The sequence below is a fragment of the Eucyclogobius newberryi genome, unplaced genomic scaffold, assembly GCF_026437365.1.
Source record: "Eucyclogobius newberryi isolate DKJ021-1_F unplaced genomic scaffold, fEucNew1.0.hap1 SCAF_1, whole genome shotgun sequence".
NCBI classification, from domain to species: Eukaryota; Metazoa; Chordata; class Actinopteri; order Gobiiformes; family Gobiidae; genus Eucyclogobius; species Eucyclogobius newberryi.
In genome coordinates, this window is record NW_027315723.1 from 3,679,383 (window position 1) to 3,702,736 (window position 23,354).

Consider the following 23,354-nt stretch of genomic DNA (forward strand, 5'->3'; position numbering starts at 1 on the left):
CGATTAAAAAGAAAGAAATACAAATGAATAGTAGACCGATACCGATGTTATGGGAAAAGCATGGGCTTTTACTTTTTTTTAAAATTCTAAAATAAGTATTTTAAAAAATGTGAAGCTGAAAAACAATATTAAAACTGTACCACAGACACGTCCTGACAGCCCGCTGAGCGCTCCGTGTATCTGTGCAGCTCCGCGCCGCATCTGCACGAATGTGACGTGGACCGAGCATCTTCACACGTGCTGGTGTCTGCACCACCTGCACCACCTGCTGGTGTCTGCACCACCTGCTGGTGTCTGCACCACCTGCACCACCTGCTGGTGTCTGCACCACCTGCTGGTGTCTGCACCACCTGCACCACCTGCTGGTGTCTGCACCACCTGCTGGTGTCTGCACCACCTGCACCACCTGCTGGTGTCTGCACCACCTGCTGGTGTCTGCACCACCTGCACCACCTGCTGGTGTCTGCACCACCTGACAGACACACACTTACAGACACACACACTTACACACACAGACAGACACACACACACTTACACACACAGACAGACACACACAGACAGACACAGACAGACACACACTTACAGACACAAACTTACACACACACACAGACACACACACAGACACAAACTTACACAGACACACACACACACACAGAGACACACACACACACACACACACACACACACACAGAGACACACACATGCGCACAGAGAGACAGTGAAGTCAATCTGACAAACATTTGACCCAACTATTGTAAAGAAACAGAAACAGGTGAAATATGATAAACACACTCTAAATGCATCAGCTCAATTTACTTACTATTATTTACAATTGTAATAATTAAAAGACAAAATAATAATAGCGCCACCAAATAATAAAAAAAAACACATATAATAAAAAAAAAAATATTTTGCCACCAAGGTGGATGAATTATAGGTCCTGAATGGAGAATCGAACTGGATTGTGAGTTTCCTGAATCGTTACCGTTATGTAGCATATGTAGCATATCTAGCATATGTAGCATATGTAGATATAGGTACAGGCTGTAGGCCAGGGATGTCCAAACTATGGGCCGGAGGCCAAACCTTTGTTGGACTCAAACAACAAAAGTAGTACTTATGATAACCTAAATAACACACATTGTGATGAGAAACAGACCTAATCATAATGTTCCAAGCCTTATTAAAGATGTGGAGGCTCAAAACTACATGAAATGATTCACTTCATTGTCATGTCGTCTGTGGCCCTCTGGTCCGTTTGTGTTTCAAAATGTGGCCCTCAACACCTCAGCTAAAGGCTATAATATGCAGGGCTCAGATTAAGGATTTTCTCTTGTATAGCTAAACAATACGTTAATTTTTTAATTTGCATGGCAAAACACAAAAGTGACTAACAATCAATATTTTCCATTGATATAACACATTTATTTGTAAACATTCTATTAAAAAAAACTCTTAACAAATTAACCTTTAAACACTTAAAACATTTTTTTTTAATAAAACAGAAAACTTGCAAATAAAATTAGTTGTTGAACAAATTAATCAACACAGACAGATGGCCTTATTTACAACTTTCTTCCATATCATCATTAATCAGATGACTATTTGCAGGAGTATTAAGCTTCTGATGGAAAATAAAGGTTGCTGTGGTGTTTCCATCATGGTGTATTTGATGTGTTATTCAAATTGTACCATTCCATTTTTCGTTTTGCCATTTGATGACGGTCCCTAAGCACTCGTCTCGGCTCCGTCTGCACATTCAGATCAGTTTAATTCGCTGCGCCCAAAATGCGCATCTGATTTTTTAAAACCAGGTTGTAGTCGCTTGGCAGTGTAAATATGAGTATTTTGGCATGTTTCCCCATTTTTGGATCTGCAAAGACTTTTGCGTTTAGGAGCTATTGACCTCGGAAGTTCGAATCTATGACGCTAACTTTACCGCATTGTGGCTCACAAGTCAACACAACGTCCTACATTGTGTCATGCCGTTATTGACGATCGATTGACGAGTGATCTGTACTTTTAGGTGCTTTGGTTATACAATTGAACACACATTTTTGTATCGCAAAAGCTGCGATACAAAAACACTTTTTTCTGACGAATGCATCGCATTCGAGAGAAATTGCGTTGCATTTTGCGATGCGATACCGCTTATTCTAAACCCTGGTATGATTATTTTTCATTAGTGTAAAATTAGCCTTCACACTTTTCCATTGTGTGAATGATCAGACTAAAGCCGTGTGGTCCTCGTGTGGCTCCGCCTCCTCCTGTAACAACACTTTCTCCTGCTCAGAAGCACATCACTCTCTCTTCTCTCTTCTGAAAACCACTCACACTAAAGTTATTTGGAGTAAATATGTCTAAACTGATAGTTTACGACAGGCCTATTAAACTTAGGCCCGGGGGCCAGATCAGGCCCTCCAAATGATCTGATTCGGCCCGCGACCCATTTTCCAAATATTCAAAAATAAATTTTCTCCTGTTTACGCGTTTAATTCTGGATCAGTACTAGTTTGGACCTGCTTTAGACCTGCTTTAGGCCTGCTTTAGTCCTGGTTTAGTCCTGCTTTAGACCTGCTTTAGTCCTGCTTTAGTCCTGCTTTAGTCCTGCTTTAGACCTGCTTTAGTCCTGCTTTAGTCCTGCTTTAGACCTGCTTTAGTTCTGCTTTAGTCCTGCTTTAGTCCTGCTTTAGTCCTACTTTAGACCTGCTTTAGTCCTGCTTTAGTCCTGCTTTAGACCTGCTTTAGTCCTGCTTTAGACCTGCTTTAGTCCTGCTTTAGTCCTGCTTTAGTCCTGCTTTAGACCTGCTTTAGTCCTGCTTTAGTCCTGCTTTAGTCCTGCTTTAGTCCTGCTTTAGACCTGCTTTAGACCTGCTTTAGTCCTGCTTTAGTCCTGCTTTAGACCTGCTTTAGTCCTGCTTTAGTCCTGCTTTAGACCTGCTTTAGTCCTGCTTTAGACCTGCTTTAGTCCTGCTTTAGTCCTGCTTTAGACCTGCTTTAGACCTGCTTTAGACCTGCTTTAGTCCTGCTTTAGTCCTTGTTAAATTCCACTTTACACCAGGGTTGGTCTTTATTTAGACCTGGTTTAGTGGTTGTTTCTAGTCTTAGTTTAATTCTAGTTCAGCTCTGGATTGTCACTTTTGTAGCAACATGTTGGTAAAGCTTTTTGCATTTAATTTTTCCACAGAATCCCACTATAGCAGTATTTAGTATATCATTATTGAGTTGTGGATAGTTTGTGCTCCCCAAATCACAATGAAGTGATCACGTGTTGTGCAGCTCCGGCCCAGAGGCCACACCCCTCTGAAATATCTGAAAGTTGAATATCTCCTGGTTTTGGAGGAAAACGAGTCAAATAATGTCTAAAAAAAACATTGCGTTTATCGTGGGTTTTCCAGTGAATATTCCACTTTTATATTGAATTGAAATGTAATTGAAATCTACACCTTGCTTGGGACAGTTGGAAACTAGCTAAACTACAGCTAATACTGGCACATTTACAGAAATGTTGAGTATTGTGCACTTTCCTAGTTCAAATAAACTAATAATAATAAATATTTAACCTTGTATTCTAGTCTGTAACTTTGTCATTTCTGGGTCTTTTGACTCAGAATGAAGACGGGATTCAAGTTCTGTTAAAGTTCTGTTCTGTTAGAATCCATGGAGCTTTTCTTTGTGTTTCTGAAGGGCGGAGTTAACTCTTTCATTATTCACACATAATATCAGCAGACTGATATTGGTGCTTTTGGCTGATAACGACATTACTGTGATGTGAATATCAGTCGATACCGATACCGGGCTGATACATCAGTGAATCTCTAGTATTGATTCTTGTGGTTTTGAGTGTCTGACATTTGCGTGGCATGTTTGTGTTTGACAGAAGAGATATCGAGCGGCTAAAGAAGCCTACGAGGCCCTGCTACAGACTGACGACCTGCCGGCTCGAGTCAAGGCCACCACTCTGCAGCAGCTAGGTAAGAAAGTAACACTCCCGTCGATAAATGATCAAACACGCTGCTATGGAAGTAACTCTTTAACGTGAACGAATCCAAAACCTTTGAAGACCTAAAACAACTTCATCAGTTTGGGACAGAGTGGAGCCTTTTACATGGAGTTTGCATGTTCTCCCTGTGTCTGCTATAATAGAAATACTGAATGACTCATGTGCTGGTGGTGGAGTGGCTGTGCAGTGTCGTGAGTTTGAATCCCGACTCCAACATTGACTGCGTGTCTTCCCTTCCTCTCGTCCCCCATTTCACACTTTCCTCTCCTGTCCAATAAAGCCTTCGAGCCCAAAAGATCTTAAAAAATGAAAAAAATGGAAAAGGAAATACTAAATCTCATGGCAACTTTTCCTAGTTGTATTCGTTTTATCGAGAGAAGTATAAAATCTGGCATAATTTCTTGAAGTTATCTTATCTTTCATAGTGTACCATAATTCACAGGCAATAAGTGCGTTCCAGACTACAAGCCGCACAAACAAAATCTACAATGAAAAAATAAATTGTACATACACGGGCCAGACCTGTCAATACGCCACAGGTGCCAATGTTATAACACGTTATATTTACACATAGATACGTTCTTTATGGCATGTCCAGGCTCCGTTGTCTTTGCGTTTCGCCGTGTCTAGATTCACGTCCTCATTAGTCATTACTCTGTGAATATGAGTCTGATTGTAATAAAACACACAGCATTTTGAAGCTTAAAACTGCCCAGGAGGTTCTTCTTCTACAGTATTGTGGGCCGCAGAGTTCAAAGCGTGGGGTGGGGGGGGGGAAGCTGCGGCTTAAAGTCAGAAAAATACGCTAATGAAATAGTTGCGTCTCATTTTTCAGGCTGGATGCATCACACGGTGGAGCAGCTCGGAGACAGGTCCACCAGAGACAGTTATGCCATTCAGTGTCTGCAGAAGTCCCTCGAGGCCGACCCCAAATCAGGACAGTCCTGGTACTTCCTCGGCAGGTACGGGAAACGCAAGAAAACTCACATACACAACCGTAACACTACTACTACTTACAAGGCTGTGTATGTATTTTAAAGTCGCGGCGTGTCTTCCACAGGTGCTACTCCAGTATTGGTAAAGTCCAGGACGCTTTTGTCTCGTATCGTCAGTCCATAGACAAGTCTGAGGCCAGTGCGGATACATGGTGCTCTATTGGGTAAGACTCATTTATAGCTCCGACCACTGCCTACAGTCATCGGGCAAGACACGTAACCCTCTCTGCATGAGTGAGTGCTGACGGGACTCAGGAACCGCGAATTTCTCTTACAATTCCATTAAAAAACAATTAATCTTATGCCATTTTGGAGAACAATTACCGTACTTTTTGGGCTGTACAGCAATCCTGAGTAAAAGCCGCTCAACAAAATGTACAAAGAAACGAGAAGTCGCCGCAGGTCTAATTAGACTAATTTCTCAGTGAAAATGAGTTGAATTGTAATGAAACACATATTATACATTATAGCTGTCCCCTCTGTCCTCGATGACTCGGTGTGAGCTCATTTAGGCCGCAGTTATTTTATTACTTGGTTTACGGATTTTTAAATGAAATATATTGAACAGGCGGGCGAAATATAAATATAATTTCCATTTCAAAATACTTTTTCTTCCGGGTTCTCGCAAAAACGCACAGGGGGAGGAGGGGGGAGGCGCACAGGAGCGTGTAACAGTAGTTTTTAGCGTGTTTTGCATTGGTAGAATTGACGCTTCTAAGTGTGCAGCCTTAGTCACGGCAAAACGCGCTGGAGAAAATGTGTAAAACGGGTTTAAAATGTGTATTTGCGATATAAAGGCGCGCAGCAGACAGGGAAACGGGCGCGCGCGTCTTCACATGTTCTCCTGGGACCGCGCACTGGATGGAGCCGCTCCGTCACAACAATGCTTTCCAAAATAAATGACTCCTGCAGGATTTTGGCGTACAATTGCTTCACGCGCTCTTATCTTTTGACTTAATACCGCTTTTTATATTTCATTTAATGCTATTTTGCTTTGTCAGTGGTACTTTATAAAAAAAAAGTGATAATAATGAATTTTATTTATATTGTAGAAATCAATCATCTTAAGTGCGGCGGATCCGTAAACCAAGTAATAAAATAACTGTGGTCTTACCTGTGTCTTTGTCTTCACATCTGGTCCATCTGCTCCTGAGCTTGTGCTTCACGAGTGAGTGTTGCATTGTTACATGAGCTATTTACACAAAAATATGGTCCATGGTCTGCTGCAGGCGTCCGGTCTGGCCAAGAAGACTGCAGTATATTGCATGTGCGCTCCACCTGTGCCTTATCGAGATTCACCTTCTCATTAAGCACATTTCTTCATGAATATGAGTCTGATTATAATAAAACACAAAGCATTTTGAAGCTTAAAATACTGTCCGCTGTCCTCTGACGTCTTCTTCTACAGTGTGTCCAATGCTTGCACTTCCTGCAAGAGCGCCCCCCGGTGGCCGTTAGCCAGTAAAAACCTATAAATGAGACGCACCGTTGTATGGGCCGCAGGGTTCAAAGCGTGGAGGGAAAAAGTAGTTGCTTGGAATCCGAAAAGTACGGTACTTGAAATTAGTTAGGAGTGACTAAAAACAAGCTGTAACTGTTGTTGTTTTTTATCTAGAATAGTTTTTTAATGATGTTTGGAAGTGTGTGAAGACTTGTTCCTGCTCCTCCAGCGTGTTGTACCAGCAGCAGAACCAGCCGATGGACGCTCTTCAGGCTTACATCTGCGCCGTGCAGCTCGACCACAGCCACGCGGCGGCTTGGATGGACCTGGGAACGCTCTATGAATCCTGTAACCAGCCGCACGACGCCATCAAGTGCTACATCAACGCCACGAGGAGCAAAGGCTGCAGCAACACCACGGCGCTCACGCACAGGATAAAGTGTCTGCAGGTAAGTGCGCGGCCTGAACGGGCTCCGCACTGGTGGATTCGGTTTGTTCATAAGTTGCGTCCACGTTTTAGTTTTGAATGCGGTCATAATTTCAGATCGATGGAGGCCTATGCAACTTCACTGTCTTTGAAAGAAATATAGAAACATATGAGCCACAAATGTTGAACCTGGTTATTTGTTAAAGATTTGCTCCACAAACTTTTGAAAACGTATGGAAAATCTTTCTGAGGCTATAGTGGAAAAAGAAAACGAGTGACGTTGAGCTTTGTGCCAGTTTTTGTGTCATGTGGATCGGCCCAGTAATGATCATATCAAGCATAAGTCAGATCAACAAATCTGCCATAGATTTCTGATTTGTGTTAAACTATAGAGATTAATGTTGTGATGTCACGTGAACGCAACTTATATATTCGTTTTGTTGAGGTATAAAATATTGACTAAAACGAGGCCAGTTCATTTTAGGAACAGAAGTTTTTGGTTGATAAAAAGCCACATGGGTTTTATTTTGTTATATTTTCTAATGAACCAATGAGAGAGTTTAATGAGCTGCTGTTAACATTTACTAGGCTTATTATTCTTGTTGATAACCCATCATTAAAACAAAGCTGGGCCAGTTTTGTTTTCTAACAGTGTTTGTGGTTGAGATGCACAACAGGCTAATGCTTTACACAAGGACAGAGTCATTTATATGAAGTTAATACTGTACACAGTACACTCATTTTTCAATCAAGTAACATTCAACCCTGATTTTGTGCATGTTTTTTTTACATTTTATTAAACTGCCAGGTAAAAAAATTGATCTTGAAGCTATTGATTCATCAAAATCACATTCAATTATTTTAGCTTCCTCAGGGTTGCACTGCAGGACATGTATCGTCACTTATGCTCTGCTGCTTGTGCCAGCTTATAGTTTACCCCAAAAGTGAGAATCATTCACTTATAACCCCTTTTATGCTTATGTTTATTTCATGAGCAGAAATGCCGTTCAATTGCATGCTTACAGTAGCATTACAGAGCAGGCTAGCTTTTGTTTGTTTCCTCATTGTAATTCCCTCTGCATCCAAAATATGGATTGGAACACCCAACACCAACAGGGAATGCCTGACTGATGGAAAGTAATACATACATTTTAATAATTAAATCATTTTAAAGTAAAGGAACTCAAATAATGCATAATACGTTTCTTCTTAAAATAGCGATAAATTCTGGTTTTAGTTAAGTTTCTTTCTTTTTTCCTTGTTAAAGATGTAGTATGTAACTTTTCTGGTGGAGGGTCTGCCAACTCTTGGCGTCCCTGGAGATGTTATGAGTGGAATGTTCCAGAATGGCACTACATATGCTTCATGGAGACGCTTTTCCTCCAATAAAAACACCTGTCAAAATGTTAACCAAAAATTGTCACATTAAAAATTGCAGCATCAGCAAAGAAATCCGAGGCACAATGACCAGGTAAGTTCAAAAGTAAGTCCTCTATTTTTAACAGGGACGCCAAGAACATTCACACAAAACAAGCCAAATGTGTGAGTTTAATGCCCTACTGTGAAAAACAATGGCAAAACAATAACATCTCCATAAAGACAAGCAAGTGACGCACCCCCCACCTGAAAAGTTACTAATTGGACCTTTAAGTTCAACATTTTTACAGCTGTAGTCATCTGGACACTCTTTTTGGAAGAAACAAGACAAACGTAATAAGCAATCTGGGAATTCAGTTTTTTTTTTTATCCTACTCTGGGCTGGGTAAGTTCTGCCCACCGGGCGGAGCCTTGAGTAAGTTCTGCCCACCGGGCGGAGCCTTGAGTAAGTTCTGCCCACCGGGCGGAGCCTTGAGTAAGTTCTGCCCACCGGGCGGAGCCTTGAGTAAGTTCTGACCACCGGGCGGAGCCTCGAGATAATGGCCAGTCCTGTTCATCTATTTGTAAACACTGTTTTAAGTTTCACCTGAAATGAGTCTTCTTTGTTACGCTACAATATGAGTTTCAGGTGAATCTTAAAACTGTGTAAACACAAATAGATTAACGTAATTAGTTCAGAAGATTGAGAATCACTTTAGGATATAAATGGAAACATCTTGTTTTTTCTCAAACGGTGTCCCTATGACTACAACTACATCGTTTTCAACAATGGAACTCACCTGGACAAATGACATGGATTTAATTGTAAACCTTGTTATTGGATATTTAGCTTCAATGTTCTTTCCCACGGCAGCAACAAATACATACCAACAACGCCAAACCTTTCTACAACCGCCGGCGACGTTCAAACTGGAGCAGACGTCGTAAACAAACGACTTATAAAACACGTGCTTTAAGATAAGATAAGATATTCCTTTATTGTCCACACATGGGGAAATTTCATTGATACAACGCAGGTAGATACAGAGGAAAAGGACAGATAACAGATTATAGGAAGTTTAAACAACAAAGTTATCAAAAAACAATAGTCCTGACTGCGTCATGAACGCATAGAATCACATGGACAAAACGGACTAAACTATTACAGCTTTTGGCAAAAGGAGGAGGCACTTTATGTTAGGGTTTACACAAGGCTAAAACAAAGGTAAGCTAACTGCATTATCGTCACTAAATGAGTGGCAAGACAGTGTTTTGCGAATGAATCCTGGAGCCAATCAGAGCGCTCCTCTTGTGGCGACCGGAGACGCAGATTCTATGAAGAAATCCTCCTAAAACCTTTCTCTTTGAGCTCTGACAGCATCATTCACACTAAAAACACGTGCCTGCCCCGTCCGGACTGGGGTTCATTCTCATGAAGCGTACAAATATGTTGTTTAATGAGCATAAAAGAGTATTTATTTATTTTCCATTAGAACAGAATGAGTCCCTTTCTTTAGCCTATGTCATCTTTGCTGGCTTCAACATCTGATTTTCACAATCAATTGCATGGTTTAAATTTCACCGGCTTTCCTCTCTGCATTAAGACAAGCTTTTTGCTTTTGTCTTAATACATTTGACTGTTTTTTGTGGCTTTACTTTTGCAAAATCACTACAATGTTTATTACAATCGCTGCTGTTTTCAAACCTACTCACCATTGCTCTTCATTTCCTTGTTTTTGGGGTCCATAGCAACCGATAAAGTTATAACGGTATAATACCTGGTAAATGGGTATTTAACGCCTGCCATTATAACACTATCTGTTGCTTCAGGGGTCTTCATTTTCTTATTTTGGTTTTATTTTTATTATTTATTTTGATTTTTCACACCGTTCTCATTCCCCCTTTAGGCTCAGTTGAGTTCCCCCCAGCTCAGTAACCTACAGGGTAAAAGTAAAATGCTGCCCCTTATTGAGGAGGCTTGGAGTCTGCCCATCCCAGCAGAACTAACGTCCAGACAGGGGCCAAGCAATGCTCCGCCGCAGGTGAGAGAAGCTAGTATTATAACAACTATTACTATATACATCCCTATTTCCCGTGTTTAATCTATAGGAGCATCTTTTACACAGGTTATGCACTCTGGGTTTAATGGTTTAGCCGCTCTCCATCCTCAGATATGACATGAAAACAGGCTTTGTTCAGACCTGGCATTTAAACGAACTCTTCAAATTCTCCATTGTCCGGCTCTAGTCTTGGTCCAGCAGCGTTGAGCTTCTCACAACTGCTACGTTTGTGTTTCCAGTGAGACCGAGTTTTGAAATGTTGGTCATTGAACACTATGTTACGGCTGCATCAAGGACGCGTCACTGAGGAACAATATTTAAACAATGTTCCCATGAATGGCATATGATCTAGAATGTGGGATCTGGTGGATCTGGTCCACGCGCCGCTCGTTGGATTAACCCCTCGTCTCCTGAACACCTGCTCCGTCTGTTGAGTTTTTCCATCGCTTCTCAAAGTTTCTTTCAATGCCAGCTCTAGCGGGTGCTTTACGGAGTTTTTGTATTTCTCTTCTTCCAATCTGAAGTCTTTTTTAAATGTTTCGTCTGAGGATGTGTTGGGCTAACCATTATTTTCAGTTCACTGTAGTAGAAGTAGTCACTCAGCTTCACCCATCACACCCATGGAATGATCTTTGATATTTATGTATTTACACCCTACAATACAAACAACAAATGCCTTAAAGACCATGAGAAAATGGCTAAAAATGTCCAACTAATCAATAACCGTTGAAATAACACATTTGGACTAAACCAAGACTAAATCACGTGGTAGTGACCCTGGTTTATGCAGCTCAAATATCAAAGCATGAACTCAAATAAGACTGAGCGGGAAAATACAACAATTGACCTGTTTTAATCCTGCTTTAAACCTAATTTAGTTCTTTTTTGCCTTTCTTTGGTGTGATTGGTTAAGTTCTGTAGTGGGAGTCGCACATTTAGGCTTTCCATTGGTCCTGTCTGTCTTCCTCCCCTGTCGTAGTTGACCTTAGATGTCCTGCAGTCGCTCCCAAAGCCGTCATGGCGCCCCCTAGTGTCTGAACTCCACCTAGAACTCATCCACGCCATCAGCAAAATCTCATGTTCGCTCATTTACCTCCTAATTTGCAACGGGAACTTTCAGCCACAACGTTGTACATGGCTAGAAAGTCAATACTCGTCAATTTTAGTCAAATTATATTTTATTGTCCAGTCTACTATATATTTAATAGTTGCACATTCCTTTGTATCTTGACTATTATAAGGCTGTATTTGTTGCAACTAGTGCAACACGACATTAACAAGCTGTTCTTACCTTTGTTTACAGTGGTTTACAGTTAACTATTACAATAAGTTGCCTAATAAACATAGAATAATTGTTGCAGATCTATTTGAAATTACTTTTTATTTATTTTTTGTCTCTGTCGTTTTAAATCATTAACCCCTGTTTCTCTCGCTGTGGCTTTTCTGTCCCTGGTTCTTTCCCCTTCATCACTGTTTTCCACCATTTCTTTTTATTTGATTTAAATGTATTTACTTTGTATTTCTCCCCTCCCCCCTCCATCGGTTTATCAGGCGTGTAAGCCAAACCACAGCGCAGAGGGAGGGGGCTCGGGTCCCACTCTGCCCCCCCATATCAGCCCCCTGTCCCAGGCAGACGAGTCCTGCCCTGCCAAGAGGAGGAGGGCAGCCAGTCCTGCTAAGGTAACATTCCCTCACGTTTAAGCGCAGACAGTTGAAAAAGTGAGTGTGTTCTGTGTGTTTTGCTGAGGCCTTCTGCTTGTCATATTTGGTCACGTCATATTTATGTTTGTGTTTGTTCGTGTGACTCTTCAGGGTGAACCTTGGGCCAGTAACTCCTCACAGCAGCAAGTGTCCAACTGGTATCTTTCCCCACAGAAATTACAGGTGCGTGGCCTTTCACCCATTTTAAAGTTTTACAACAATTAAGCGCTTGACGAGGTTGTCACGACAAAGCATCATTTCTCAGCCGTGGTTTTAAACTCAGATTAAAACAAGTCCATTGTCTGAAGGGTCAAGCCACGGAAACGGTGCTTCCACAGAAAATGTTGGCGCGATATCTTTTGCCTCGTGCCCAGTGTGTGTCGTTCTTCAGTTTTTGCCTCACTCGGTTCTTTTCCTCCTCCAGTTGTTGGAGCAGTTGAGAGGAAATCGGGCAAGTCTTAAGCCTCCTCAGCTGCAGATGTTAGAACAGTTGGAGGCTCAGCTGAATATGATGCACCAGCAGGTAAATATGTCCCCCGTTTACACTAAAGAGACACTCACCAAAAATGATAAACATTCTTATCTGGCTGTAAAGCAGATGTCTTATTGGACTGTTTTCCTTATAGATTTTGTTAACTTTGTGCAATTAATTGAATTCCCATCAGTTTGTAGAAAAACATACATTCTGAATTCACTTAAAACCTCAAGTGAAGCCACTTGACTTTAGGGCCAAGACCCTCGCGATACAAAAGGGGCTATGATACAAGTATATTCTGATTAAATTCCCTCATTACGATGCGTATCCCAATACATTTTTGAAAAAAGAGTCTTAAAAATTAACCAAATGTATCATGTTTTGACTCTGGATAAGAAAATGTATGAAATGTTGTGTTTATCCACAAAGCACATATTTATCACTCAATTATGCTCTAATAACTCCAACTCCAGAGGAGTTCATGTTATTAGCACAAACAGCATATATAAAGTACTATTCCTCCTGGTTTGCACGACATCAGCTTGTGCTCCTGCAGGACGGGTAACGACCTGGACAATTTATAATTTATTAATGCTGGTTAAAAGTATCGATACTTGTACTTTAATACTGAGTCTGTGACGATATATTGCCGTATCGATTTTCTGGAACACACCCCCACGTGAATCACAAAACATTACTAATACCAACAAAATTAAAGGAAATATGGCTTTCAATTTTACTTTCATAGACATAAACAATATACTTCTTATAGGTGCCATTTAACACTATATAATTCAGTCAAATTTCTTCCTCCAAAACAATACAAAGTAGAATCACATGCTTTTACTGACTAAGAACCATCTGGATGAAAACTATTGAATGTCACAGTCATATTTTGACAGAACATAAATGTTGTATTTCTTTTAGATGAGGCAGAACTCGTCTGGACAGGTGCGGCCCTCTCTCCCCAACGGCCCCACCCCTCACCCACTCCCCTCTCCAAACCTGCACCGACTCCCCCAAAGACCCTTCCTCAACGGGCCCCTGGGTGCCCCGCCCTCGGCCCCCAGCAGGAGCAGTAACAGTAGTAATAATAGTAGTAATAGTAGTAGTAATCAGGCGGATGGGGGCGTGCCTTATGTACAGACAGCGGAGGGAGGAGAGAGAGCGCTGCTACCTCAAACCTGCACAAAACCACAGGACTCAACGCCATGCCCCGCCCTCCACCAAAACAACTCTCAGGTACAAATACCACTGATGCTTGTCGTTGTACACCAGGGCGCTCAGAATTTAGACATTTAGATGGTGTTTTTTAGTCAGCTAATTTTAGTCAGCTAATTTATAGGGAATATATAAGCTATACGTATATTCTATATGTTGGACAATAGTGAGTCATGAGATGAATCTGCCTTCATAAATATTTATCTGTTGTTTCATAGTAATATATTTTTAAATAAACACTGCTTTTTGGAACTACAGCTTCACGAGAGGTGTAACTCGTCAACATGAACTCTTTTTTGTCCGGTCCACATGGGGGAAAATCTCACTTGTAGCAATTTTATTGGATAAAATTCTGTGAGCTGCTACTTGTTTTCACACACTTTGACCCCTGCGGCCGATACAACGACGCGGCTAATCAATAGAGTTTGACGGGCTAACGGCCTCTAGGGGCGCTCTAGTAGGAAGCTGGCTCTCTTGCTCACTCAGGAAGTACAAGCGGAGGAGCAGAGCCAGATGTGGAGACAGACACTGGTAAATCAGCTCACAGATAAATGACTGAAAAATGAGTCTAAAGCTACGTACACACCGCAGACGCCTAATCGCACCCGACGCAGAATTTGAGCTCGTGTACATTTGAAAGGGTTACGCACCGGACGCGCGCTCTCGACGCCCCGGGCACGATACACAGGCGCGCGTACGGCGCACTCGAGCTGTCTGCGCACATGCGCAGTAGAGGTGTTGTCGCATGAGCAGTGGAGTTGTTGTCGTGGACTTTCATTGTGTAAAAGTGCAGATATCGAGAGTGTTGTTTTTGCGTTTTTGGTTTGTTTCTGTCTCTGTTCCACCGTGAATACATCGTACAGCTCCTTTCTCCCACACACTGCCACAATCAATCGTTCGTCTGCCATTGTTGACGAGCAAGGAAAAAGTGGCTCTTCTTGGGGAATTCCATGGGGAATACCGGAAATGCGAGGGGAAATACTTACGTACTTACGTCACTGGAGCGTCAGCTCTGATTGGCTGCTGCCGCGCATCTGCTGCAGAGACCTCAACATATCTGAGCACATCACGCGTTGCTTTGGCCGCCTCATATGCGCGCTCAAAGCGTCGAGAGCGTAAAAAAACGCACCAATCGCGCCGCAAAAACGAAGAAATCGCGCCGCGGATAACGCACTACGCGCTCGACGCGCGTTTACCATAGGCTTTGAATGTAAACTGGACGCTTCGGCCGCGCCGGTGTGGAAGCCCCTTAATGAGGAACGGAATTTACTCATTTAAATGCAAATTCACATGGAGCGCGGATGTGCGGTACAGCAGCATTTTGTAAACTGCCCCGCCCGCCCGGCAATGAAACGAGGCTTTCTTGGCTCCTAAGACAACCTGTGCATCTCTACTGTGCACCATCTTCATCAAAATATCTAATGTTACAATGTGCATATAAGCATATAAATACAAAAAGAAAAAACTTTGTATTTAGTTGGTATATACACGTACACGTACACATACACATACACATACGCATACACATACATACACATACACATACGCATACACATACATACACATACATACACACACATACGCATACACATACACATACATACACACATACACATACATACACACATACACATACATACACATACACATACATACACACATACACATACATACACATACATACACACACATACACACACATACGCATACACATACGCATACACATACATACACATACATACACACACATACACACACATACGCATACACATACATACACATACATACACATACGCATACACATACATACACATACATACACACATACACATACATACACATACACATACACATACATACACATACATACACACACATATGCATACACATACACATACACATACGCATACACATACATACACATACATACACACATACACATACATATACACATACATACACACATACATACACACATACACACATACAAACACATACGCATACACATACATACACACATACACACATACATACACACACATACACATACATACACACATACACATACATACACATACACACAGGGCCGACCAAAGCCTTCAGGGGGCCCTAAGCGAAAACATTTTTGGGGGCCCCCCACCACGTCATCAGAATCAGTTTTATTGCCATTGTCAGTGAACAATTCACATATGGGAACTTTCTTCAACGCAAACAAAGAGCACCAAAACTCCAGGGCATCTGTTTGCCAGTTAGTTTATTCTCAGCACCTCACAAGCTCAAATATTGCTAACTCAAATCCCACAATGCAACTTGGTATTCCGCTGACATCACCTCTACTCCCTGTACAAATAACACACATCCCAGATATGTTTTTGGGCGTATTTGTGGGCGTTAAGGGTCAACAGCCACATTAGCACATTAGTTTAAATTAATGAATTGGGTATTCTGGTGCATTTTAATGTGGTCCAGCCGGCTAAAGTAAGAGTAAAATGTTGAGGTTGTAATGTTATAAAATGATGATGTGATGAAACTGTGCCAGGAGAAAATGACTAAAGCCAGTTATTAATACATTAGTGTACTTAATTACTCAATACAATATTGGCTATGAAAAATAATTATGGTCAAATTGATTCATTTTAACTGAAAATGTAAAAGTAATAGTTATCCTTACTAATTTATCTTTTACAGCTCCCAACTGTTCCTTCTTGCCAAAGTGACAAAACAAGTTATATTAAATTAAACAAATGGCATAAGCATTGCTTGATTAACAATTAACACTGATAAAACAGTGCAAACATGTTATTCCCAGAGAATGAACAGAACGAGAAGTGAAGGTCCAAACCTAGTTATAGTGAAGAGACTGCGTTTCTGCAACTTTGCCACTTTTATATAAAAATATATAGTATTATTCTATAACAGACGTAATTTTAATATGTCTGGTTATTTTTCACTATCAATTTATTATAATTTATAACAAATAGTCTAATGATGCTTTTTAAATAAATTTAAATGTTTTATTGCTCTATTAAAAGTTAATTACAATATAAATGTTTGTTCTGATCAGAACACCACACACTGGACCCCTGCACCTTTACGTTCCTCTCATTGCACATTAAGAAGTCAAAGTCAAACAGACATCACGAGTCACGATTGATCTCACACATGGCGATGTGAGAGAGAGGGGCAAACTCAAACCGCTCATCTCTGACTGAGGCTGCACAGGGGCCCGGGACAGGGGCCCAGGACAGGGGCCGCACACTGTTCACTCCAAAGTCTCACATCAGAGGTTCTGGACGAGACGGCGCTCGTCCGGACCGGATCTCCGCCTCTTAGTGACCCGGGCCATAGACGCCCCTCACCGGCCTCACCTCCTGCTCACACGGGCTGGTGTAAATGTTAAGCTTATCATCTTTCATTCAGATATATTATTATGCGCGGGGCAGAGCTCTCGTCTCGCCTCCAGCCTGTGACAGAATCGTGTTGTTTCAAGCAGCAGCATTAACCGTCTCTTTGTAAGAGAAGTTCAATACCTGGAGAGTGTTGTTGAGTTTGCAGTTTCTTTACATCGTAGTTACATCGAAGTTTCTTCTTTCGTTTTTCGGCACCGGGAGATATATTCTTCTGGACATGAGGACCACGTTCTGTTGTGTTTTATGTTTTGCTCTTCTGCTCGCGCACAATGAAGTTGCCCAATCAGCGCAGGTCTGGTGTCTTGGTTGCCAGATTGTCATTACAAATAAATGCGGTTTGTGCGTTATATGTTACCGCTGTGTGCGCTGCAGCGCTACTACACTAGTGGCGCACGCTGCGCTTGAACTTCTCATAAGACGGGTTGCCAGATTGGGGGCCCTATTAACGCCTCGGGGCCCTACGCGGCTGCTTAGTTCGCTTACAGGCTGGGCCGGCCCTGCATACACATACACACATACATACATACACATACACACATACGCATACACATATACACACATACACATACATACACACACACACACATACACACGCACACACACACAAACACACATACACATATACACACATACACACATACACACATATACACATATACACATATACACATACACACATATACACATACACACATACACACATACATACACACACACACACATACACACATACACACATATACACATAGGCAAGGCAAGGCAAGTTTATTTGTAGAGCACATTTCATACACAAGGCAATTCAAAGTGCTTCACAGCAGGAAAAATGCATTCAAATCACAAAGAAATTACAGAAACAGAAATACAATAAAATTAACTAAATTAAAAATTATCAATCCAAATTTTCTAAACTAATAAAATCACAAACAAAAGAGAAGAGTGCAAAGAAAAAATCCTTTCAGTCATATGCGCAGCTAAACAAAACTGTTTTTAGCTTAGATTTGAACATTGTCAGAGTAGAAGCCTGTCTCACATCTTCAGTTAGACTGTTCCAGATTTTAGCTGCATAAAACTGAAACGCAGATTCCCCATGTTTTGTCCTGACTCTGGCACCAGCAGGAGGCTGGTCCCTGAGGTCGTCAGAGTCCGAGATGGTTCATATGGCACTAACATATCCAAGATGTACTTTGGTGCTAGGCCCTGGAGAGACTTGTACACAAGCAGAGCTGCTTTAAAGTCTATTCTCTGAGCCACAGGGAGCCAGTGCAGGGACCTGAGAACAGGACTAATGTGATCATACTTCCTGGTTCTAGTCAGGACCCGAGCAGCAGCGTTCTGGATGAACTGCAGCTGTTTTACAGCTCGTTTGGTGAGGCCAGTGAGCAGGCCGTTATAGTTGTCTAATCTACTGGAGACAAACGCATGGATAAGTCTCTCTAAATCTGGTTTTGACACTATATTTTTGATTTTGGCAATGTTTTTTAGATGGTAAAAAGCTGCTGATGTTATTGATTTGACGTGGCTATTAAAGTTCAAGTCTGAGTCCATTATTACCCCCAGATTTCTGATTTGGTTTGTAGGTTTTAGAGCGAGACTCTGGAGGTGACCGCTAACACTTTCTCTTTGTTTCTGTGACAAAGACGATTATTTCAGTCTTGTCTAAGTTCAGCTGGAAAAGTTGTTTTGCCTCCACAAACTGATCTGTTGGATGCAGTGACAGAGTGAATCTACTGGTCCATAGTCACCTGCCGATAGTGAAACATAGATCTGAGTGTCGTCTGCATAATTGTGATAGGACACATTTTCACTGCGTATCAACTGACCTAACGGCAGCATGTAGAGGTTGAACAGAAGGGGACCCAGGACTGACCCTTGGGGCACTCCACAGGTCAGGGTCATGTGGTCTGAGACACAGCTACCAATTTCAACAAAGTACTTCCTGTCTTCCAGATAGGACCTTAACCAGTTTAGGGCAGTGCCAGTGATGCCCACCCAGTCCTCTAGTCTCTGTAAGAGGATCCCATGATCGACAGTGTCAAAAGCAGCACTCAGATCTAACAGAATTAAGACTGAGGCTTTGCCCGTGTCAGTGTTCAGGCGGATGTCATTTGTCACCTTGACAAGAGCAGTCCCAGTGCTGTGATGAGGTCTAAAACCTGACTGAAAAACATCAAATGAGTTGTTTATTAAGAGGAAATCTGTGAGCTGTTGGTAAACAACCTTTTCAAGGACTTTGCCCAAAAATGGCAGATTAGAGATGGGCCGGTAATGACTCAGTACTGCAGCATCAAGACTGCTCTTCTTTAGGAGAGGCTTTATGACCGCAGTTTTCAAAGACATTGGGAATGTTCCAGATTGAAGCGACATGTTAACTATGTGAGTGAATGGTGCTAACAAACTGTTCAGCACAGACTTTAGAAATCTGGTGGGTAACACATCAAGGCAGCATGTAGATGAACTCAGACTGGTGATGATCTCATGGACAGTTTTGTTAGTTACTGGTGCAAAGTGAGTTAGCTCTAAGTGTCTTGGTGGTTTTAGGGTAATTTTTTGCATTGTGGGATTTATAGCATTTTTAATGCCCTGAACTTTGTCATTAAAGAATAATGCAAACTCATTACACTTGGATGTGGAAATGAGTTCTAACGGCAGCTGAGCTGGAGGGTTTGTTAATCTGTTTACTGTGGCAAACAGGACACGCAAGTTGTTACTGCAGCTTCCAATTATTTCAGAAAAATATCTTTCCCTAGTTCTACATAAGATTAGGTTGTACATGTTCAGCTTTTCTTTGTAAATCTCTTTTTGAACCTGGAGCTTTGACTTGCGCCATTTCCGTTCGGCCCTGCGGCACTCCCTTTTCTGTGCCCTGACCGAATCATCATTTCTCCACGGCGCCTTCTGCTTATTTTTAACCATTTTAGCCTTTATAGGGGCGATGGTGTCCAGAACATTCAAAACACTAGATGTAACAGAGTTCAACAAATCATTTACATTAGAACATGAGACATTTTCAAAGTTTATCATTTCCATAAACAGTGCACCTGTGCCATCACTTGAGAAACAGACAGGTAAAAGAAGACACAGAAATGATCAGACAGAGCAACATCGATCACATTAACATTTGAAATATTTACCCCCTTTGTAATTATGAGATCTAGAGTGTGTCCTTTGCTGTGGGTGGGGCCTCTCACATGCTGAGTAAGACTGAAGGTTTCAAGGACAGCATCAAGCTCTTTAGCGTTTCTGTCACAAACATTATCAACATGCACATTGAAATCACCTGTAATGACCAAACCATCAAAGTCTGTGCATATGACTGAAAGCATCTCAGTAAAATCATCAATAAAACTTTGGCAGTGTTGGGGAGGCTACACATACACACACACACGCATACACATATACACACATACACATACATACACACACACACACACACACACACACACACATATACACATATACACACACACGCATACACATATACACACATACACATACATACACACACACACACACACACACACACACATATACACATATACACACACACGCATACACATATACACACATACACACATACACACATACACACATATACACATATACACATACACACACACGCATACACATATACACACATACACACATACACACATACACACATATACACATATACACATACACACACACGCATACACATATACACACATACACATACACACACACGCATACATACACACATACACATACACACATACACACCTGGTCTAAATGGTGCTCTGTTGAAAGAAAGATCAGGTGAATACTAAATATAACCTGAACAATTGTATAATACTTTCATTTTCTCTTTTAGGGGCTCCAGAAAGGCTCAGCTCCAGCCGCTCCCCCCTCCAGCTCTGACACGACCCCCGACGCCAGCTTAGCCCCGGCCGCTTCCTCTTCCACTTCCTGCCCATCGTCCAATCAGGTCGCACATTCCACAGACGCATCATCGACGACATCGTCGCCGCTTCAACCGAACTCTACCAGTAATACCGCGAACTCGAACCACCTGCCAACGTCTCCACCCTCCTGCTCGGCTACCTCTAGTTCCACAGTTACCGCTACCAAAGACGCTACAAAATCGAACATATCGGCATCGCATAAAAACGGCGAGGACGTTTCAAAATCTCCCCTCGAATCCAATCACGTTCAAACAGAGACTGAAAAAGCATCAACAGAAAACAATGAGTCGACGGGGACTTTAAGCGCAGACAATCCAAGGCTTTCCGCACTGTTAACGGTGAGCAAAGAGCATTCAGAGAACTCCACAAACTCACAAGGAACTAACAAAAAAGTCAACAACATCCATCCGGGAATGAAACCATCAACTCCTCAGGCGCATAGCTCGACCGCCTCTTCCCCAATTTCAGCTATGTCGACGGCCACGCCTTCGCCCAAATCCACAGAGCAAACGGGAGCGCCGAGTCCAGCCAATACCAACTCAAACCCTCCCGCTGTGAACGGTAAAGGGGGCATTTCAGAGGACTCCCAAAGCCCGGTAAAACCCGACCCCCCAGTGGTGCCGGGGCTGAAGGCCACCCCGCCCCACGCCCACACCTCCAACTCCTCGTCCTCCGTTTCCATCTACCCCAGCTCCACAGACGTGCTCAAAGCGTGCAGGTGAGGCCGACGTCATGGTTTTTCAGCTTTTAAGACGTTTTATGCCTTTTTCCTGGTATTTAGTAATAAACTGCCACATTTGTAGGTCATGATTTTATATTTTGTTCAGTGTAAACCACAATATTGTCGTCTTAATGATAGAAACGGGTCCATGGACCTGAAACTGCGTAGCCTCTTCATACAGGGATTTCACTATAACAAGCAGCGGATTTGAATGTTTTATTTGTTTCAAAATGTTATATATTTAACCCTACGTATTTATAACAATAAGAACAAAGTATAACAATATTTATGTAATGCACTTGCAGTTCAGTTACTACTTACTCCCTTTATTTACCTTCCCCAACATGTTTTCACATTTTTCATAGTCCTCTCTTTCATTTTTTATATATTAGGTTATTTCCTTATTTTCAAAATCCATGGGATTGAAAACAAATGTTCTAAGCACTGAAATCTAAAATGCAGGACAAAACAAGACGACTCGGACATGCAGGAATCAGTTAGATTTGCATTCATTAATTTAAATTTTAATGAGTTTGTTGTGTGTTTCATTAATATTTGCCTGAAAAAGTTGTTTATGCTGCTGTTGTTGTTTTAATGAATTGAAAGCATTTTGACAATGACTTCTAAATGGTTCAATGGTGATGGCCTTCATTGTGGTTAGTTGTAAAGATGGTGCCTCCTGGTGGAAGAATGGTGTAACTACAAATACAAAAGCATGTTGTGTAACTTCAGGACTCAAGGACTCAAGGGTCTGCTGCTGCTGTGCACAAACCACTCATACAATAGTAGAAAGAGACAGGTTTTATACCAACGCCTGTATTTCATTCCAGACACGGATTTTTAGTACATAAGCAATGCCATTTATTTAATTTTTTTTAATTTCTTAAAAAAACTGTTTGTGCGTGAATATTTCCACTGTGATTTCTGAGCCTCCAAAACTCTATAGTTACAAGCAAATGATGCAAGGATTTGGCCTCTTCTTTGTTACTGAATAAAGCAGTGTAAAATTGCAACAACAAAAAATATTTAAAAAGACGTCAGATATCCAACAAACAAGTATTCTTTAAAACAAAGAATATATTGTGATATTTCTACACTTATTTTTGTCCATGTTACGTCAGGGTTTATGAAATACTTAAAGTGGCACGTTTCATTCTGTATTAGTATCATCTGTAAATTATTAGAATAATTTAAGAAAATTGGGATATTTATTTTTGCTATTATTTGCCAATTCTATCATTTAGCATCTGCTATCATCTTTATGCTATGAGTTGTCTATGGCAGGGGTGGTCAAACTGTTGCCCCGGGGCCAAATGCAGCCCTCCGACCAATTTTTATTGGCCCTCCGGCTTCCTGCTAAGTTGGCCCGGACAACAAAAAGTACTGCTTTTTGTTGTAAAATTGGAAAAATTCAAAGATGTTTTCAGTCTTCTGGCTGGGCTCAGGTTGAAGGATGGCGGTGGGACAAACCATGCGGCGCGAGCACGGTGATGTTAACACCTGGTGTATCCTTTGAGCGCGGCGGTGACCAGCCGGAGCGTGGCGGTGACCAGCCGGAGCGTGGCGGTGACCAGCCGGAGCGCGGCGGTGACCAGCCGGAGCG

At 41.7% G+C, this 23,354-nt stretch overlaps 1 protein-coding gene across 4 annotated transcripts in view; it reads left to right on the top strand.

The window, feature by feature from the left end:
* Positions 1-23,354, top strand: part of LOC140357029 (lysine-specific demethylase 6A-like) — a 101,950-nt gene that overhangs the window by 55,882 nt on the left and 22,714 nt on the right. For 2 of the 4 annotated variants that reach the window (XM_072442019.1, XM_072442064.1), the window contains exons 9-18: positions 3,881-3,974; positions 4,839-4,965; positions 5,064-5,162; positions 6,669-6,888; positions 10,130-10,264; positions 11,834-11,962; positions 12,095-12,166; positions 12,408-12,514; positions 13,391-13,700; positions 20,940-21,748. In XM_072442019.1, coding sequence (XP_072298120.1) covers positions 3,881-3,974; positions 4,839-4,965; positions 5,064-5,162; positions 6,669-6,888; positions 10,130-10,264; positions 11,834-11,962; positions 12,095-12,166; positions 12,408-12,514; positions 13,391-13,700; positions 20,940-21,748 — 2,102 coding nt within the window. Of the gene's footprint in view, positions 1-3,880; positions 3,975-4,838; positions 4,966-5,063; positions 5,163-6,668; positions 6,889-10,129; positions 10,265-11,833; positions 11,963-12,094; positions 12,167-12,407; positions 12,515-13,385; positions 13,701-20,939; positions 21,749-23,354 lie in introns of all 4 variants that reach the window. The other 2 variants (XM_072442047.1, XM_072442056.1) reach the window with 2 other exon arrangements.